The sequence below is a fragment of the Prionailurus viverrinus genome, chromosome B3 (genome assembly GCF_022837055.1).
Source record: "Prionailurus viverrinus isolate Anna chromosome B3, UM_Priviv_1.0, whole genome shotgun sequence".
Classification (NCBI taxonomy): Eukaryota; Metazoa; Chordata; class Mammalia; order Carnivora; family Felidae; genus Prionailurus; species Prionailurus viverrinus.
This window is the reverse complement of record NC_062566.1, coordinates 47,962,756-47,983,808: the sequence shown is the minus strand read 5'-3', so window position 1 is coordinate 47,983,808 and position 21,053 is coordinate 47,962,756. Positions and strand designations below refer to the sequence as shown.

Genomic DNA, 21,053 nt, shown 5'->3' with positions numbered 1-21,053 from the left:
GACCTGAGCTCAAGTCAAACACCCAACCAACTGAGCCACCCAGGTGCCCCTGGATTTGAGACTGTTAATTTGGGTTTAGTTACTACCCCAGGTACCCCTAGTTACTTCAAGAGATGTCAGGAAATTGTTTCTCAACTTTAAAAAAGGAAAGCCTAATTCCCCCCACACACACACTATTATATTCGTCCTACAAGGCAGCTTTTACCAAGCAGCCTTCAATCCCTGAAATTAAAAAATGTAGAATTTTTAGCATTTATTTTCTAAATTCCAGTCTTGTTTTAACATTTCTATTATTTGATTAAAAAAAAAAAACTAGTACTGTTCTTTTACTTACAGGGTGCTTCCTATGTCTCTGGAATTGTGTTTGGTAAATGTAATGGATACAGGAGCTGGTACAGGGATAAATACAATGAGAATTTGCAAGAATGGTGCAGACTGGGGTTGCAGTTGTTAAGAAAGGCCTCAAGGAGAAGGTGGAGTTCTGATTTTGATTCTTCTGACTTTAGATGGGCCTTGAAGAATGGGCAGAAGCAGTAGAGGTAAGGAAAGGAGGTGGGCAGCACTTTACATACAGTATCTCGTATTTCCTACCCCGGAGAAGGTATTTAAAGATTCACTTTACAAATAAACAAAACTCATAGAGATTATGTATCATGGAACCATCATAAACTGGCAGATGAAGAAGCTGGCATTTAATACAGTTTCTAGAACCTCAAACTCTTTCACACCTGCGGAAGCTTCGTGCAGACCACAGAGTTGGGAGCTGGGGGCGAAAGGGAGAACAGAATTTACATGGGTTGGGTAGTAATCGAGATACTATCATCTCCTTTTTGCAAAAGAAGAAAAGGACACTCCAGAGAGATAAGTGGGGTGCTTCAGTCCACAATCCTGTGAGCGCAGGCAGGGCTGCACGTCTGTGGGCTCCCAGCGAGCGGGAGAAATGCGTGCACTTGGCGTTCACCACACGGCATTAACAGCGTCCGGGGATGCTAGGCTCCTCCGCGCCCCGCGCCATCGAATTTTCACCTCAGCTCCTTCTTGGGAGGCACAGAACCGAGACAGTTTGGTAAGATAACAAAGCACACAGGCTTAGGAATCTGACAGACCTGGTTTCAAATCCCAGCTCCTCCAACACCAAAGGTCTCAACACAAGCTTAGCTTGTTACTTCTTTCATTCAGCTTGTTTCCTGGTGTGTAAAATAGGTACCCTCTAGCCTTCACAGGGTTGTCGGGAAGATTAAATGAGAGATTGTATACATGCTTGTTTAGAGGAGACAGATAGGTAGGTAAGTAGATAGACAGACAGGATATATAAGAGAGAAAGAAAATATTTAGCAGCAGATGATACTACTCTCTTTTCCAATGAAGAAATTGAGATGACTGATTTGACCAAGTGCCTACAGTTCGTTAAATGTATGAGCTAGAATTTCTGTCTGACTCTGAAGTCAAGATAAAAGTGCGTGACTAATGGGACCAAATTACGGGACCTTTTAATGCCAAATTGATTGTGAGTGAAAAAATTAGATTTCTGTATCAAAGAGCCTGAAAAAACAACAGTCGACTAGTAAATGGACCCTCTATCTCCTGATTTCTTACTATAAGCTGAATCTACACAAATAGTACAGTGAAAGCTTTTTTTTCTTTTAAAGGTACTACATTAAAGCATCTTTTGTGTAGAGTGGGTTGGTCTTTTGTGTTCTAGTTTCTTGGTAAAGGAGAGAAGGTGAGGGTGGGAAAGAGAGGCATGAATAGGCAGGGGCATTTAGGAGACAAAATTAAAGTCTAAAAATCCTAAGTATCTCTGGTCCAGTTTAGGCTTCAATGTGAGTGATTTAAAATAATTCGAATACCTTATCCATAACAGGTTCAGGTATATTGACTCTGCCTTTAATATCCCCTTGGGTTTTTTTCCTATTTATCAGCTAGCATTCACCTCCTCCATCCTAGTATGTGGCCTTCCATTGGCACAGAACTGCCCCCTTCCCCACTCCAGGGTGAGCATATGACTCATTCTTGCCCTTTGCAGTGTCACAGTATCCTCGCTTTCATGATAGGTCACAGTCCCATCTTGGAATGATTCAGAGATGCAAGGACACTTTTGCTGGGTCTGGGAGGGGAAAGGTCCTCCATTTTCTCTACCAGAAAGAGCAGCAATCTGTCCACTTCATGGAACCCGACAACAAGGCCACCTTGGAAGAAAGCAATCAGACCTCTGAATCAAAGCCTAAAGCCAGAATACCCTAGGGCCTTTGCGTTCTTGAGCTAATAAATGCCAGTTTGTTTGTTTGCTGTTGTTTTGCCTAACCCAATTTGAGTTAGGTTTTCTGTCTCTTGTAAATGAAAGAGCCTTCACTGATACAGTGCTCTTTGAAATGCTTATTGGCAGGGGTCTACCATTTTCTGAGAATAATGAAGGAGGACAGAAATTGACAGGGAACACCAGATCTCATTGCTGAGGCAGAACTGAGAACACCAAGCATAAACTGTGAGTTCCTTAAGGACAAGCACTTTTATTTCTATAGCTTCCCTGAGGCTAACAAAGATCCTGTACACACTAAATGCTTAGGGTGGAAGGATAGATAGATAGATAGATAGATAGATAAATTAATTAAAACAGGTTAGAGGAACAGGCATAAAAGATTAACCCCAGGAGGTAACCAGAAAGGGACAGTAAGTCATCTGTTGTGTTACTCTCCCTTTAAATACACCCTCACCATCCAATCCATTCCCAACTCTTCTTGAGCCTGTTCCGAACTCCAAGAGGCTGACCTCTTAAGAACTGCATTACCTAAGCCATGTCGTTGGCATTCCAGTGGGAGTTCCAATGGAAGGCACCAGCAGAAAGACAGCACCATGAATGACTCCAGTAGCTGCATTCCTCTATGGCAGAGTTCCTGCCAGGTAACCCCTCCCTCATCCCAGGCTCCAGCTCTCCCTGTGTGGGGTACACCACTTCTTCCCCTGGCCCTTCAAGCCTAGGGGTAATATCTTCCTGCTGTTGCTAGTCTCAGGTTGCTTCACCATCCCTTCCTGGTTCCCTCAACCCTGCTCCCATTCTATAAATGTCCCTTGACTAGGGGTGCCTGGGTGGCTCAGTCGGTTAAGTGTCTGACCGGCTCAGGTCATGATCTCACAGTTTGTGAGTTCGAGCCCCGCATCGGGCTCTGTGCTGACAGCTTGGAGCCTGGAGCCTGCTTCAGATTCTGTGTCTCCCTCTCTCTCTGACCCTCCCCCATTCACTCTCTGTCTCTCTCTGTCTCAAAAATAAATAAAAATTAAAAAAATTTTTAAAAAATAATAAAAATAAATGTCCCTTGACTAAATTCTCTTTGGCCACATCCCCTGAGCCCACTGTTTCTTGCCAGAACCCTGACCCATACATCTATCATTCAAAGCAAGACAGGCCATCACAGCCAGGCAAAGGGCCAGTGACAGGAATACAAGACAAGGTGACTGAATCAACAGCTGGGTACAGTTAAGGAGCACAGGGAGTAAAGGGCAGAGTTGTCTAGGTTCTTGTGCATCATCCCACTGATTCACCCATAGAATTGCCTCTTGAATTAGTCTATAAGCTTCTGGAAGTTGGAGACTGTGCTATCTCCATCTCAGCATCATCAGCAAGCATTTCAGGTATACATTCACTCTGTGGTCTAGACTCTGAGATGATACACAGGATGCCAGCATCAAGGACACCAGAGATATCCAGACACAGTTAGCATCAAGGTGGGGAACAATCTAAGAACTGGCAGATTTGAGCCTGAAGGTGAAAACAGGTCAATGACTTTAATACAGGTAGTAGTTGGAAACATGGGCTCCGGGGCCATACTTTCTGGGTTCAAACCCTGGCTTTGCCACTTTCTAATCATTAACGATTCTGTTTTCTTTTCTGTAAAGTAGGGATAATAATAGTACCTCCCATGCAATATGATCATTATGAGGATTACACGAATCAACTCAGATATTTAGAACAATGCATAGCCCCCAGGAAGCCCTCAAAAATAATAATAGTTGCTATCATATTATTAAATGTGGTTAAAAAGGAGAAAGTAACAGGCAAGGGCAGATCCTAACATGTATTCAGCAGATGAGAAGGAAGGAGGTAGGAATTTCTCACAATAAAAAATATTTCTCCTACAAAGAATATATAAAAAAATTTCATACAGACATGCCTGGATAATTAACATTATATGTTGTCAGTGCCCTGAGGTGTGTAAGCTTTATGTTTTTTTGCCCGAAGGTGATAAATTTGATCTTAACTTGTTCTCCTCTACAAGTAGTGGCTTGAACCAACTGCACAGGGTGCAAACTCTGTACCTGTAGTAAAGTTAAGGAATTAACCAGCCATGCAAAAAGCTAGGAGTCGGGGGGGGGGGGGAGCATTCTGGGGAGAAAAAGCAGCTGCAATGCCCCAGCACAGTAAAAATGTAGTGTGGCTGAAGTGTAGGGAGTAATGAGCAAAACTCCAGGCTACATAGGACCTTGCATGCCAAGGGATAAAATTTAGGTGTTACTTTAAATGTGATGAGAAGCCACTGGAGAGTGAAGAAAGGGACTGACACAATCTGATTACAGTTAAAGGGCACTCAGGTAGCTTTGTGGAAAATGGACTGGCAATAAAGAGGCATCAGTGGAAACAGGAAGCCTAGTCACGGAGGAAGCCACAACAGCACAGACAAGAGACTAGGGATAATCCCAAACAGTGAAATGATGTTTTAGGAATGTTTTATACTTTTATCTGAATATAGATGGGTCTAATGTTCTGGGAATGTCACCTCACATAAAGCTAAGAAAAGTCATGATCCAACCCAAGGAAGAGCTGGAAAACTCTAGAGTTTTCCCAACCTGGCTCTGTTCAACATTTCCTAACACGCAATTTTTACTTTATTTATTTTTCCAAGCACAGAGCAGCTCAGATGCTATCAGGTGAAAAGTTTGAAATTCCTCTGAACTTTTGTCTCCTAGGTTTAGAACTAGAAACCTTGTGTTGAAAGATCTTGTCAAAAGTTTAAGACTTCCAATATAAGGAAGAAGTCGCTGTAAGAGTTTTCCATGAATGAATGGGCTCCCTGGAGAAATAAAGAGGAGCTTCTATTAAATCTCATCCAGGGCACACACACTTGTCAGGAATGTTACAGAAATAAACACTGAAGCTCTGGAATATTCTAATCCTGGTAGTCCATGATTACCAGAGAAAAATGATTATGTTAATGGTAAACAGTCCAGTGTATTCAAATTCTAGTATGCTTAACTGCAACTGTAATAAAAAGCCATCAAGGTTTGCTGTTAAAAACATATATAGAATAATGATAGCTGCCTCAAATTTTGGATATCACAAGGATTTGAATTGTCATAACCTTTGAAAATTGCAGTTTTCTGGCACTATCACAATGCAGATCTGGGTTGTGTTAGGAACACATAAAGCAAAGGACAATAAATTAGGACTCTTAGAAGATATTATGATCCCTTTTCTCTACCCTCCCCAATATACAATATTTCCTCCACTCTACTGCTAGAGTTATCCTTCTTTTTTTTTTTATGTTTATTTATTTTTGAGACAATGCGAGAGACAGAGTGCAAGCAGCGGAGGGGTAGACAGAAGGAGACACAGAATCTGAAGTGGGCTCCAGGCTCTGAGCTGTCAGCCCAGAGCCCGATGTGGGCCTCGAACTCACGAACCGTGAGATCATGACCTGAGCCAAAGTCGGAAGCTTACCCAACTGTGCCACTCAGGCACCCCTAGAGTTATCCTTCTAAAACAAGATTGGATCATACCAGGCCTTGGGTGGATGGTGGATAAGGAATTACCTTTGGGGAAGCCATGCTGCCTTCAATATAGAACGCAACTCCTTTGGCTTTAAAAGGAAAAAAAAAATTATTCAATTTATTTAAAAAAATTTTTAATGTTTATTTGCTTTTGAGAGTGAAAGACAGAGAGTGAGCATGAGAGGGGGAGGGACAGAGTGAGGGAGACACAGAACCTGAAGCAGACTCCAGGCTCCACACTGTCAGCACAGACCCCGATGTGGGGCTTGAACTCATGAACTGTGAGCACCGAAGTTGACACTCAACCGACTGAGCCACCCAGGCGCCGCTCAATTTATTTAAACTAAAAAAAAAAAGTTCACCTATTTCTCCCACCCCTCTGTTCTCCACATTTCTTAAAACCCAATTAATGCTGAGAATAAAAAGTGTGACCTGTTCAGAGTGACAAAGAACTACCCTATGTTTTTTGTGGGCAGATGAGTCAGGGATAGGAATAGCAATCAAACACTTTCATTTGAAAATTCTCTCCCATGCTCAGGATGGAACAGCATGACTCAATGAAATTGGTCACTAAGAAACAGATTACAGAAGAATTAAGTACGAGGTAACAAGGTGGCCACAAGATGACAACCACGGTGACATTAGATAGAACAAGTGCCATCGATAATTTAAAAACTTCTTTAAAATGATTGCCCTGGGGCACCTGGGTAGCTCAGTCGGTTAAGCATAGGCCTTTAGCTCAGGTCATGATCCCACAGTTCATGAATTTGAGCTCCACATGGGGTTCAGTGCTGACAGCTCAGAGCCTGGAGCCTGCTTTAGATTCTATGTCTCCCTCTCCCTCAGCCCCCCTCCAGCTCATGTTCTGTCTCTCTCTCAAAAAAAAAATAAACATTTAAAAAAATAATAATAATAATAATAAATAAAATAAAATGATTCCCCTGTAGGGGTGCCTAGGTGGCTCAGTCAGTTAAGCGCCTGACTTTGGCTCAGGTCATGATCTCGTTGTTCGTTTCTGTTTCTTCCTCTCCACTCCTTAAAAAAGACAAACCCTTCCAAAAACATTTCAGGACACATTCAGAACTAACATTTTTATGGCACTCTGTGGCTTAGAATATATGCATACATATATACAACTTTCATTTGATTATTATTATTTTACAGAAAAGACTTAATCAAAGGACTCTCTCCAGATCATTTTCTAGTAAGTGCTAGATTCACCCATCAGCCCACTGTCTCACACTCTTAAGTTCTAGGTGCTGGGGGCAATCAGACTCCTCCAGTGCCATGTGCTAATTAGGGGGAATAGGATTTACTTCCTTTCCACACTATTTCAGAAGAACATAGGAGGCACCATTTATATGAAATCCCCAGAAAAGGCCAATCTATAGATTAGAAAGTATATTCGTGGTTGCCTGGGGCTAGAGAAGGAAACAGGAAGTAACGGGGATCTTTTCAGGGTGATGGCACGGTTGTAAAATTGGATTGTGGTGATGGTTGCACAATTCTGTAAATTCACTGAAAGTCCTTGAATACACTTAAAATGGGTTTATTTTGTGGTATTATACCTCAATAAAGCTGTTTTTTAAAAAAAGAATACATGAGAATCTATTAAACCTCAAACACTTCTGGTAGGGGAAGTGTTAAGAAGCGACTGGAGTTTAGCAGTTCACTGGAAGAAAGTGAGAAGACCCTGGGAATAAAACTGGACAGGAAGTGATTGAGGGCACTGAAGACAACGTGGCCTCTGGAGAGGGGAGCAGACAGGCGAGCTGCCAGGGGGAAAGCAATGAGACAAAGAAAAAGTTTATGCAAATAATAAGTCCCCTCCCTGTCTCCTGCCCACTTTTAGTCTGTATACTGTTTTCTAGATGTTTTTCCAGGGTTTCCAAACAAAAAGCTCACAGTGGCTGGCTAGCATCAGTGAGTTTCCTCTAGATGCTTGCATCCGAGAGGAGCTAACAAGGCCACAAATGCCATAGCTAAATCTAGAACACGGGGTGAGGGAAAGGGCCTTAATGTCTCAGTAGAGATAAGCACAGCCAGGGAAATTCCAGCCCAAGCAAATTCACATCTGAGATCTGAACTGCCCTTAATAGTTTTTCAACCCAGCCCAACTAGTTTCAGTCTCCCAGACCACTTCCTCAAATGCATTAGTAGAGATGCTCAAATATAACCCTATGTTTAATTTGATGTAAAAACCCCCTGCTGGTGGAAGGCGAGAAAACCAGCACCATCCCAGTAGCAGCAACCTTTCCGTAGGCTGGATAGAGAGCCTCAAACCACACTTTGTAAAATAAGTCACTCAACCCCTACCCTGGTCTCCACCTTTCAGGGTCTGCTCTAGGGCCTACTGATTTCACAGTGGTCAGGCCTGTGGGTCAGGTCCATACATATATGGAGGACCTGCCATGTGCCGGCCTCAGGCTAACACAGAATGTCCAGAGATGAGTTGGACAAGCAACCTGGCTTCTCAAGTAGCTATAGGCTAGTGGAAAGCAGTAGTGGAAAAAGTCACCATGAATAAAAAGAGGAGTGCATGTATCATCTTGTAGCCCCAGCATGAGGCAAAAGGACTCAAACAAGCAAGGCTCAATAAAAACACGTTAAAAAAGGGGCACCTGGGTGGCTTGGTTGGTTAAGCGTCCGACTTCAGCTCAGGTCATGATCTCACGGTCCGTGAGTTCGAGCCCCGCATCGGGCTCTGTGCTGACAGCTCAGAGCCTGGAGCCTGTTTCAGATTCTGTGTCTCCCTCTCTCTCTGCCCCTCGCCTGTTCATTCTCTGTCTCTCTCTGTCTCAAAAATAAATAAATGTTAAAAAAAAAAATTAAAAAAAAAAAACAAAAAAAACAGGTTAAAAAAAAAAAAAGTTGGGGGCTCCTGGGTGGCTCAGTTGGTAAGGCGACTCTTGATTTCAGCTCAGGTCATGATCTCACTGTTTGTTTGTGGGATCCAGCCCTGCATCAGACTCTGTGCTGATGGCATGGGGCCTGCTTGGGATTCTGTCTCCCTCTCTCTCTGTCCCTCTCCCCTGCTCTCTCTCACTCTCAAATAAACATTAAAAAAACAGCTAAAAAATAATAAATGCCATTATTAGTAATAATGACTTTAAAAGGAATGGTGGGAAGGGTCCTTAAGATATTTTCTAAGGCCATGGCAGAAGAACTGGGGTCCCTCAGGCTTCAGACGTGGCCAGATTCTTGAACATCCACATTCTTCTTTCCTATAGAGAAGCCTCCTGCATCCCTGGGCCCATCTGTAGGGCAGAGATACTCAAATAAAACAGTAAACAAGTAAGCAGAAAATATACGGCATATCAACAAATCATCTAGAACCCAACTACTTCCCACCACCTCCTTCTCTGCTGGTCTGGTCCAAGCTGCCATCCTCTCACCTGCATTTATTACAAAGCCTTCAACTGATCTGGTTTCCATGGCTTGGCACTTGCCCACTACAGCCTGTTCTCAAAGCAGCATCCAGAGTGATCCTTCTAGTGCCGAAATCAGATCATGTCATTCTTCTACTTGAACTTCTCCAATGCTTCCCAACTCACTCAGAGAAAGAGCCAAAGTTCTTACAGTGGCCTTCAAGGTCCAAATACATGCCATTGCATTGTAAGCACCAGGTACACTACTCCTGGAACTTGCCAATTATACTTCCACCTCAGGGCCTTTGCACCACTGGCTATTGCTGCTGCCTGGAATGTTCTTCACAGATATCTGCACCCCCCCCCCCCCACCACACACACACATACAACTTGCCTCCTTCTCAGTGAGTTCTTTGTGGCTATCCCATTTTAAATAATTATAGCCACCCCCACTAGCCTTCATTACCTCCTTTCCCTGCTTAATTTTCCTTCATATTGTTTACCAATACCTGGCATAAAACATATTTCGTTTGCTTACTTACTGCCTCTACTAAGATATAAGCTCCATGAGGATATGGATTTCTATTTATTCGCTAATGTATCACCAAAAAGAAGCTGAAAAAAAGACAAAAAGGAAAAGGAGATGAACAATAAATACTGTTGGGAAAACAAGGCAGGGAAGGGGAAAGCAGGTGTGAAGGAGGGCTGTAATTTGACAGAAAGCAGTCAGGAAGGCTTCAGGGAGGAGACATGTAAGCAATGAGGGAGCAAGTCGCACTGCCAAGGTCAGCTGCATAATTTGCAGGGCCCAGTGAAAAGTGAAAACATGGGGCCCTTGTTCACAGAATACTAAAAACTTCAAGATGGCAATAGTAAAGCATTACACCAAATGCGAGGCTCTTCTAAGCATGGGGCTCCATGTGACTACCCAGGTCATACACCCATGAAGCAAACCTTCCATGCAGTGATCAGGGACAGTGTTCCACACAGGTGAAACAGCAAGTGCAAAGACCCCAGGAAGGACAGTGCTTTGGGAACAGGCCAAGATGCCATGCTTGTAAAACATGAAGATTGCTGTGCTCCTTCTCTGCGTATTCTGATCCAGTAGGCTCAAGGTCAGTTAGGATTCTTTATTTTTAGTTTGCCCCAGGGCATTCCCTTACCCAGGCAAGTTTGAGGAACATATTTATTCCCATATCTTGGGATGTACCCTGCTGCCAGCCATCAAGCATCACTTAAGAAAACCAGTTTCTGTTTTGTTCCCCTGAAAACCAAGGGTTGACAAACAGATCTCCATCTTCACCCCTTGTCAGAGTCACTGTTCTGGTAACACGCTGGTACCTAAAATACTACTGGCTGTTACCAGTCTCTCCCTCTGAGGGACTGAAGTCCTGCCTGGTTCCCAGCTGGGTGGCTGGAGAGCTGTCATCAGCAGACAGGCTTCCCTGAGAGTTCCTGCTCCTCTCAGTAACACAGCAGAACCATGCCTGGCTATTGCCAGACAGGGGATATTAAAGTCGAATGTTTGCCTGGACTGACTCTTAATTTCCAGGTGACTGCCCTGGGTCTCTAAATCTCCAACACATCATCACCTATTCCTTTAAACAATCATTTAAATTATTTATAACCTTGGTAGTCAATATTTGAAACTTAACTCATTCAACTTCTTTCTGTTCAGTCACGGAAAGAAAAAAAACCTTTCTGCCTTTTTAGCTTCCACCTAAAATCTCAACTTACAAGGAGTAAATCCAACTAATATCTGTACATGTGAATTAAAGCAATAACATCACTGTTACAGTAAGAATTATCACTTTCACTGGTTCTACACAACCAGTGGAAGAGTCTCTAAAAATTTCATCAACTATACTTCAGGGCCCAAAGGAAATGATACACATGTAATAAACCAGTGGTCCTCAATGAAGAGTGAGTTTCTTGCTGGGGAATATTTGGCAATGTCTGGATGGAGGCTGGGGGTCTTACTGGCATCTAATAGGCAGAGCTCAGAGATGCTGTTAAACATCTTACAATGCACGGCACAATCTACACAAAGAATTATAGGGTCCATAATATCAATAGTGTTGCAGTTGACAGAGACTCTTTGAGGGTATAGATTACAGTTCCCAACTCATTATACTTAACATCTTAAAACCAAGTCTTCGTGAAAGGAGTGAAGAATCTGGTTTATACTTTACCAGAAAGGGGCGATAAGGTTATGAGTAACAGGATCTATACTAAGCAAAAGCATAGATTAGAAAGCATTTGATGAAAAGTAGAGAACTGCAGTCAGCTGTTTCAGAGCTGTAAGTAATGCAAGTGCAGCTGTGTACTAATTCAAATTGCTCTCAGTGAATAAACACACTTAATATCCTTACCTTTCATCCATCTTCCCATCTGTAAACAGGTTAATTATACCTACCTCCAAGGCTCTTTAGGGAAATCAAACTGAATAAGAACAAGATGGAACAGGACAAATGGAATATCTGGCACACAGCAGGCATTCAGCAGAAGGTAGTTGCTGATACTCCCCAACTCTGCTCTTCTCTGGCTCTGACCCAAACCAGGCTTAATTGATATACATAAGAATTGTAGTTCTATGTTCACATTTGCAAACTCCCAGGAGGACGGAAAGGGCCTACCATAGCATAATAATATCAGTATATGCCTGCACAGGAAGATTCCTGGTCTCAAAATGATCTGCTAGGTAAACATATTGTTCCAACTTGAATGTGCAAAATAAATTACTCAGTCTCTGTCATTCTGTGAAGGGCCAGGAAGAGTTTCTCTTTAAGAGAAAGATACAGAGAAGATCGCCTTTCTTCCCATTGCTGTCTTAGGTGTTTCAGGAAAGAACATTGAAAACTGATACAGAACTCAGATGTAAAAAGGCCATCACATAGCTCAGAGTTAATTATAAGTAATTTTAATGAGACAATATGTTCCCTCAGGTTTCCATGTTATTCCCAGAAGTGTAATGCAATACGCCCAGGACACACATACTTATAAATTTATAATAAACACAGCTCTTCAGCTCACCTAGACCCCAGTTCTGGGCTGCTGCTTAGCGACAGGTGTCACATTCACAGTTGCCAGTGAGCCCAGGGGTGTAATTTCACTTCTAAATAAAGCAGCATAATCGATAGAACCAGAACCATCCGGCGGAGACAATCGTACCATCCCTGACTCATCACAGCGCTTGTTTACAGAGAAAACAAAATTCTCTGCCCCGAGTCAACACCTCGGTTCAGCTTTGAGTACTGTGATCTGGCCTGAAAATCGGGTGAACTTAGCTCCCAGGTCCTCTTTGGCCTTCCTCACTGATCTGGGCGGTGTCTGGGCAGGACACCGGGAACTCGATGCACCTACCTGGGGAGGGAGCCTCGGAGGCCTGCCCTTCTGGGTACAGAACCACCTTTGGAGACCACTGCCGCGGTTCTCGGCGCGCGCTGGGAGAGAGCCTGGGAACAGATGGCTGCCTGCCAGACCCCCAGTACTCCGCGTCCCGCCACGAGCCCCCGCCCGTGCCACCAGCCCCAGCCGCCGCGGCGCGCCCCGCTCACCGTGACTCCGTATTTGAGCGCGATGCCCTGTAGCGTGTCGCCGGCGCGGACCCGGTGCTCCACATGGCGCTCGATGACGCCGGCGCCCAGCGGCGCCCGCACGCTGGCAGTGCTGCCGTACGAGCGGGTCTTGGTGCGGGCCAGGCTCAGCGACAGCTCGGCCTCCTCTGATTCCGAGCCCGAGCGCGAGCGCGCGGGCGGCGAGGGAGCCGAGGGCCGGGGGGCTCGGGGGCCGCCTTCCCGCAGGGACAGCGCGGGCGAGGAATCCGCCATGGGTCCTGCGGAGGCCGCCAGGTCGCGAAGCTCGCCAAGGGGGCGGCGCCTTCGCCGCCGCCGCCTCTTCCTCGGCCTCACAGGGGCTGCGGCAGGCCGTTCCGCGGGGGCGGCGGGCTGGAGGCCGCGGCGGGGAGCTGCGGTCCGGGCATGGCGGGCGCCCCCTCCTGCGCGTCCCACCTTCCCCGGGCGCACCTGCAAGCGGAAGAGCAAGACGAGCTCCCGCAGCTGCCCGGCAGACCGCCGCTGCTCCACCCTGCTTGCCGGTGCCGGGCAGGCCCTGCGGTGCCGGGAAGCGAGGCGCACTGAAGCCCGCGGCCGCGGGGACCGAGAAGGGCCCACCCTCAGGAGTCCTCGGCCCCGGGGGGGACCCTGCGCCGAGCCCACAGAGCCTAGCGAGAGCCCTGTCCCGACCACTACAAAACACCAAAGCTTTGCTCTGCTTCCTGTATTGATTCCCCAGCACGCCAGCTTTCTCAGACCTCCAAGCTGAAGGGTACTTCCCTCCCCTCACCCGACCACCCTGATGACCTCAAAGTCCACGTCACAGAAAACATTAAGGCCACTGAACACACACAGATTCTCCAGGCCCATCTCAACATTTTTTGGGGGTCGAGGCCTTTTGGCATCATACCAGAAAGGACAGGCCTTTCAACTTTGAACCAGGTGGGTGACTTCAAACTAACCCTCCGGTTGTTTGGGTTTCATTCTTCCCTGCGCACCTGTGCCAATTTTAGTCCTGAGCTGCCAGGCACAAGTGATGAGTTACAGTCAATTCTCCTGGCTCACGAGCTGCATCCATTCTCGTGGCTCACTATTTAAAATACACTATCTGCACCCATCTTTTTTCTTCTCAGTTCCCTCTTTAATAGGCTGCAATAATAGCTGCCCAAAGTATTATCATTAAATTCACCAATGACCTCTTGTCTGTATTCTTCATCTGAACACTCTTTAACATTCTGACTTCTAACAGTATTCTACGTAGAGTGGGTATGCATTTAATCAGAGTCTGATGCCACGATTTCTGTTCTACTCTGGACAGCTCTACAAGAGGAGGTACCCTATACGCAGGTCAGGAGACCGGAAGTTTAATTCATTGGCTGAAGTTTCTGTATGTCGCTGAGCTGGTCAGAGGCAAAGGAACTAGAGCTTAGGAGACACCACAAAGGAGAGGAGAGGCGCAAGCGGCCCTAACATCACCCTCCCACTCAAAAATTCTTCATTGGCTCCCTGTGGACAATAGCATTAATGTAACTCATACTGGCACCCAAAGTATTGTTTCCATTTTTATTATCCATGCTCTGGCCATATCCTATCTACAACTTATCCTATATACATCCTGCCAGAAAGAGCCACTTGAACTTGCCCCTCTTTCCTACCTTTCCGTTTGCATATGCTATATGCCCCTGTAATGCCACTCTTCGAATACTGTCCATATTTTTCAAAAATTTAAAGCCCATCCCAAATGATACATCCTCCAAGAAATCTTTTCTGATTCTTCCCATGTGTCTCCCTCCCCTACCTGTCCAATTGTTATTGTTTCTCCATTGAACCCCAAGGCAGTTTGTACCTCTTGTTTAACATTTAACTTGTGTTTTGTGTCATATACTATCTCCTCTACACATGCTCCAGTGAGGTGTAACTACATCTCACTCATCTTTTTAGCACCAGAAGTACCTATCTTAGAGCCTTGAATAAAGCACAAGTAGTTAAACTGAGGTGTAATAAAAAGATCCTGGAAGGTAAAATGGATTCTTTAGCAAGATTGTGCCACACATGAATTTTTGAGTAGTGTCCAGTGTGCCCATCTCAGGAACTATAAGAGAGGTGGAATGGCAGAGTTTCAATATATAACGAGGTCAGATAATACTTCAAGAAAAAGAAATAGTCCTCAAAGAATTTGTGGTCTAGTAGCAAGAGAGCATATAGTGTGTCTTCCACTAAGGAAAAGTTTATAAGCACTGGAAGTTTTTTTTTTTTAATTGTTTGATGTTTATTTATTTTTGAGGGAGAGAGAGAGACAGAGTACGAGCGGGGAAGGGGCAGAGAGAGAGGGAGACACAGAATTTGAGCTGTCAGCAGAGAGCCCGATGCGGAGCTCAAACTCAAGAACCATGAGATCATGACCTAAGCAGAAGTCAGATGCTTAACTGAAAGAGCCACCCAGGTGCCCCAAGCACTGGAAGTTTTTATTTGAAGATTAATGAACTGGATTATATGAAGTGTCATTTGGAAAAAGTTAATTGATTAATTGGGGAAATACTACAAGCTGTATTTCCCTTTTGGAGATTCGCAATGAACATTAGAATACTGAAGGCTCTAGAAGGCCTCCAGTGGTAAACTAAGCTATTGGATTTGGCTTAACACTGTATTTCCCAAGCTTGTTTGACCATGGAAACCCTCCTTCTCATAAATTTAGCAGTTTGGGAAAGGCTAAATTAAAGGGGTGAAATACAGGCCTAGATAAGGAACCAGAAAGATGACCTTGACAAGTCAGAGATTACTGAAAGATAGAACAGTAGGTACCAAAATAAGGGGCAGAAAATGAGTCAAGCAGGAAAAAAGACTAAGTGATGATCTCTTAATTACTTTACAAAATGACCAAGGCCTCTGTAAAAGTGCAAGTAAACAAAAAAAGTACCACCGAAAAATAGAGATTCAAAAGCCATCCCACTTCTCTCTCATAAAGGCAAATTTCTAAACTATCCCTAGTTATTTTCAATTTCACCAGCCCTGAGAAATCCTGGGTCATAAAACACCTCCAAATAAGTTATAAAATGCTCTGAAGTAAGTTCTATAGAATCCTCAGAATTTTCTCCATGATTCCTTTTTGTGATCTTCACAAGAGTTTCCTGTAGATCTCAGGAATGAATCAGCTTGAATTCATACTTATTTGACATTTTATAATTAGGGTTCTTTGTGAGTTTTTTTTTTTCCATAGACTTTGGGGCTGTTTGCAAATATTCAATCTTCCTGTAAGTTTTTTGATGATTTATCCATAATCCAAATGATAAAAGCTAATATCTACAATTTGTGGATTAGAGTGAATTTTATATATATTTATTTCTCCTTCATCAACCAGAATGTCAATATTGGTGTTATGTGTATCTACCTACAACACAGAGCAAACTTCACAATTAATGGTGAAGTATTAGAAGTATTTCCTTTGAGGTCAAGAATAAGAAAAGGAATGCTTCTAAGAGACTCTTAAAAACTGAGAACAGGGGCGCCTGGGTGGCGCAGTCGGTTAAGCGTCCGACTTCAGCCAGGTCACGATCTCACGGTCCGGGAGTTCGAGCCCCGCGTCGGGCTCTGGGCTAATGGCTCGGAGCCTGGAGCCTGTTTCCAATTCTGTGTCTCCCTCTCTCTCTGCCCCTCCCCCGTTCATGCTCTGTCTCTCTCTGTCCCAAAAATAAATAAACGTTGAAAAAAAAAATTAAAAACAAAAAAAAACCAAAAAACTGAAAACAAACTGAGGGTTGGTGGGGGTGGGAGGGTGGGGAAGGTGAGTGATGGGTATTGAGGAGGGCACCTTTTGGGATGAGCACTGGGTGTTTTATGGAAACCAATTTGACAATAAATTTCATATATTGAAAAAAATAAATAAAAAATAAATAAAACTAAAAAAAAAAAAGAAAAGAAAAGGAATGCTTCTATTACTGTTTCTATTTAATTTTGTTCTGGAATCCCTAGTCAGTGCAGTAAGAAAAAGGAGAAAGGGAAAGGAAGACTGAAAAGAAATAAACTGTTGTTTATGAAAATAGACAACACTAAAATGTTTACACGCAATACAAATAATGTCTACATCGGAACTATCCAAACTTCAAAGTTATAAAATAAAAGATCAATATGCAAATATCAATTGCATCAACCAATCAGAAAATATATTGTGGAAAAGATGACCTTAAATATTTAGGAATAAAGTTAAGAAAACCAGAGCCTGCTTTACACGGAAAAACTATAAAATTCTACTGATAGATAAAAAAGAAGATGCAAATAAAAGCAGAGATTTACCATGTTTATGGATGGGAAGATGCAAAATAATGAAAATATCATTTCCTTCCCAAACTAAAAATAAACTCACTGAAATTCCAACCAAGGGGTGCCTGGGTGGCTCAGTCGGTTGAGCGTCCAACTTCTGTTCAGGTCATGATCTCACGGTTTGTGAGTTTGAGCCCTGTGTCAGGCTCTGTGCTGACAGCTTGGAGCTTGGAGCCTGCTTCGGATTCTGTGTCTCCCTCTGTCTCTCTCTCTCTCTCTGCCCCTACCCCACTTGCACTCTGTCTCTGTCTCTCAAAAATGAATAAATGTTAAAAAAAATTAAAAAAAAATTCCAACCAAAATCCCTATAGGATTCTTCAAAGGACATGACAGGCCTATCTTAAAATTCATATGGAAGATAAGAGCTAAGAAGAGAAGATGTTTCTGAAGAACTGAGGAAGAGGGACTTACCTTCACAGCCATCAAGACTTGCAATGCAGCCATGAGAACTACACCATTGCGGTAGTGCTGCCAGAATAGACAAATATAACAAAGGGACAACGAAGAAAGCACAGAAACAGGCCCATCCATATCAGAGAAGTTAATCTATGACAATGAATGCTGTTGGCACAGTTAATCCTGTGGGAAAAAATCAAATTAAATATCTTCCATACCATGTATCAAAATCAGTTACAGATTAAAGATCTAATTGGAATCTTCTTTAACAAACTTTAATACTTTTAGAACAGTATCTTTATAACCTGGAGATAGCAAAAGATCTCTTAAGCAGGATACCAAATTACAAACCACAAAGAATAAAAAAAAGCTGGTAAATTCTATATATCAACATTAAAATTTTCTCTGCCTTGAAAGGTACCTTAAAAGTTGAATAGATAGGTATAAAATGGAAAAATATATTTGAATACATATAACTGACAAAGTATTATTATCCAGAATATATTAAAATGACTATGAGTTATAAAAAGACAAACACTAAAAAAATGATCAAAATTTTTCAGGAGATAAAACTCAAGTGGCCAACAAACCTAAGGAAATATAATGTTACCACTAAGCAAAGAAATTCAATTTAAAATTACAATTTCATAGGCATGAGATTAGCAAAAATTAAAGAACTGGACGGTTCTAAGTACTGGTGAAATTGTCAAACAAAAGGAAATCTCACATACTGTTGGCAATATAAAGCGGTGCAACTGCTTTAAAATGCTAGGTGATAATATCTAGTAAAGTCAAAGAAGCACCTATCTGGAGTTCTGGTTCTGGCAAGCTGGAAGGTCTCAGCTAGTATTAAGTCCTCCTACTATAAATATTTTCAATTTAGATTAATTTTTCAAATAAAATTCATAACTAGGCTGGCAATTTAAAAAGGGACAGCTTTATATATCAAAACAAGAGAAATTTGAAAGCTAGAACAAGAAACAACTTGCCTAAACTAATATATGAAGACATAAAAAGTCGGAACAGTTGTTATAACCATTAAAGAAACTGGATCAGTACTAGAGTTAAAAATCTTGTTACAAAAAAAAAAAAAAATCAGCCTCCAGAAGATCTTGTTGGAAGATTCTATCAACCTTTCAAGGAAAACACCAGTCCAATCTTATATAAACTCTTTCAGAGAACAAAAGTAGCAGGAACAATGCCCAAATCAGTTCAGTGTATAACCACACACCCAATCTTATAACTATGACCCAAACCAGCTGAGAAAGGCATCCCACTCAGAAACATGGATCTAAGAATCTTAAGACATTGTGAAGCCAAATCAAGCAATGCTTACAAAAAATAATCCATCACGAACATGGACTTTATCCCAGAAATCCAAGGGTGCCTTAATATTAAAACATTAATAGATTAAATGACAGAATAGATGGAACCGAGAAATGAATCTAAGAAAGGATAAGACCTTTAAAAAGAAAAAAGTTTTAAGTTTATTAAAATATATTAAAGAAGACTTAAATGAAAAAAAAAACCCACTATGCTATGTTTATAGACAGGAAGACTCAAAATACAAATTGATCTGTATCTTCTGTGCAGCAGCAATTAATATCCCAATATAGGTTTGCAAGAAACATGACAAGCTAATTCTACAGGTGATATGGAAGAGCAAAGACCCACAGACAGCCAAGATACTTCTGAAGAATAAGCAAAGGGAAACTGCCTTACCAGACATCAAGAATTATTATGGAGCAATATTTAGGACAGGATGTTATTCATGCTGGGAGACTAATGGATACCAATAGTGCATCCAGAAATAGAATCATAAATGTATGAGAACTTCATCTATGACACAGGTGGCAGTGTAGATCACTGGGAATGGCTATGAAATAGAAGACTTCAGGACAATTGGTCATCCCCATGCTAGATCTCCACTTCCTACCACATACAAAATTTAACTTACGATGGATTACAGACTTCAATATGAAAGATAAAACTTTTAAAACCTTCAGAAGAATATACAGAAAAATATCCTTATGATCTCAGGATAAGAAAATACTTCTTGGGGCACATGGGTGGCCCAGTGAGTTAAGCACCAACTTCCGCTCAGGTCATGATCTCACGGTTCATGAGTTGGAGCCCTGCTTTAGGCTCTGTGCTGACAGCTCAGAGTCTGGAGCCTGCTTCAGATTCTGTGTCTCCCTCTCTCTCTGTCCTTCCCCTGCTCACACTCTGTCTCTGCCTCTGAAACATGAATAAACATTAAAAAAAAAAAACAGAAAATACTTATTTATCAAGACAAAAAAGCATTATTCATAAAAGATTGGTAAGCATGAGAACATTAAAATTAAGAACTTCTGCTAACAAAAAGATACCTTAAAGAAAAATTAAATTAGCAGCTAGAAGAAGATACAGATGTCCCAGGAAACAAAAACATTTGAATAAAATCTTTCAATTGTACTTCAGTATTCAAACCCTAGCTAACTTTTAATTTTTTTAATGTTTTTATTTATTTGGGGGAAGGGGGCAGAGGGAGAGAGCGGGGCAGAGGATCTGAAGCAGGTTTTGCTCTGACAGCAGTGAGCCTAATGTAGGATTCGACCTACCAACCAAGGTCATGACCTGATCCAAAGTTGGATGCTCAACCAACTGAGCCACCTTGATGCTCCAAACTCTAGCTAAGTTTTATATGAAAATGAGGAACCAAATAGATTCTGAAAATCTAGGTATTCTTCATTATTTGAACTTTGGCTATCTGAATTTAAAAAGTGCATAAATACTGATAACAAAGAATGTTTTATTTGTAACATATACAACCAACCAAAGGTTAATATCTAGAATATTTGAAAAGCTAACTCCTACATAACAAACAAAAAAAACCAAATACCTCAATGGCACAACTAGAATTTTATAGAAGAAAAAAATCTTAGTGGTAAATAAACATATGAAAAATGCTCAACCTCAATAATAATCAAAAAAATTCACCTTAAGGCCACAAAGAGTAACTATTTTATGTTCATCAGATTGGCAAAAGTTTGGCAAGACCAGTTATTGGTGAAGGTAGGATTCTATGCAGTGCTGGGACAAGTACAATTGGTACAATCACCTTGAAAAGCACTCTACCATTATCTTGCAAAACTGTACATATTCATTTCTACAAATCAGAAATTCCAAACTAGAAACTGTATATGCCCTGTTGAAAACCTTGCACCTATACACCAGGAAACATGAGAATGTCCATTGTAGCAATGTTCAGAATAACAAAAAACAGGAAACAATTACACATCAAAAGCAGAATAGATAAGCAAATTGTGCTAAACTTATATAATTGCATGGTTGAATAGCTTTTTTGAGAAATAAGTCACATGCCATACAATTCATCCATTTAAAGTATGTGAGTCAATGGTTTTTTGCATATTCATATAACATTAGCTTTTTTTTTTTAGTTGTGGTAAAATATATAAAACATAAAATTACTTAAAAAATGTTTTTGATGTTTATTTTTTGAGAGAGAGAGAAACAGAGCATGAGTGGGGTAGGGGCAGAGAGAGAGGGAGACACAGAATCTGAAGCAGCTCCAGGCTCTGAGCTGTCATGACAGCATAGCGCATAACATGGGGCTTGAACTCATGGACCGGAAGATCATGACCTGAGCCGAAGT

The 21,053-nt window shown here is 42.1% G+C and overlaps 2 protein-coding genes across 8 annotated transcripts in view; one reads left to right on the top strand and one right to left on the bottom strand.

The window, feature by feature from the left end:
• Window positions 1-21,053, bottom strand: part of LYSMD2 (LysM domain containing 2) — a 60,147-nt gene that overhangs the window by 26,833 nt on the left and 12,261 nt on the right. For 2 of the 6 annotated variants that reach the window (XM_047863484.1, XM_047863483.1), the window contains exon 2: window positions 12,689-13,156. In XM_047863484.1, the coding sequence (XP_047719440.1) occupies window positions 12,689-12,961 (273 nt within the window). In that variant the 5' untranslated portion in view covers window positions 12,962-13,156. Of the gene's footprint in view, window positions 1-5,805; window positions 5,853-8,384; window positions 8,443-12,164; window positions 12,625-12,688; window positions 13,479-21,053 lie in introns of those variants that run through there. The other 4 variants (XM_047863486.1, XR_007153120.1, XM_047863488.1 and 1 more) reach the window with 4 other exon arrangements.
• Window positions 13,540-21,053, top strand: part of TMOD2 (tropomodulin 2) — a 74,719-nt gene continuing 67,205 nt past the window's right edge. For both annotated transcript variants that reach the window (XM_047863480.1, XM_047863482.1), the window contains exon 1: window positions 13,540-13,627. The gene's annotated coding sequence lies outside the window, so the exon portion shown is untranslated. The remainder of the gene's footprint in view (window positions 13,628-21,053) is intronic.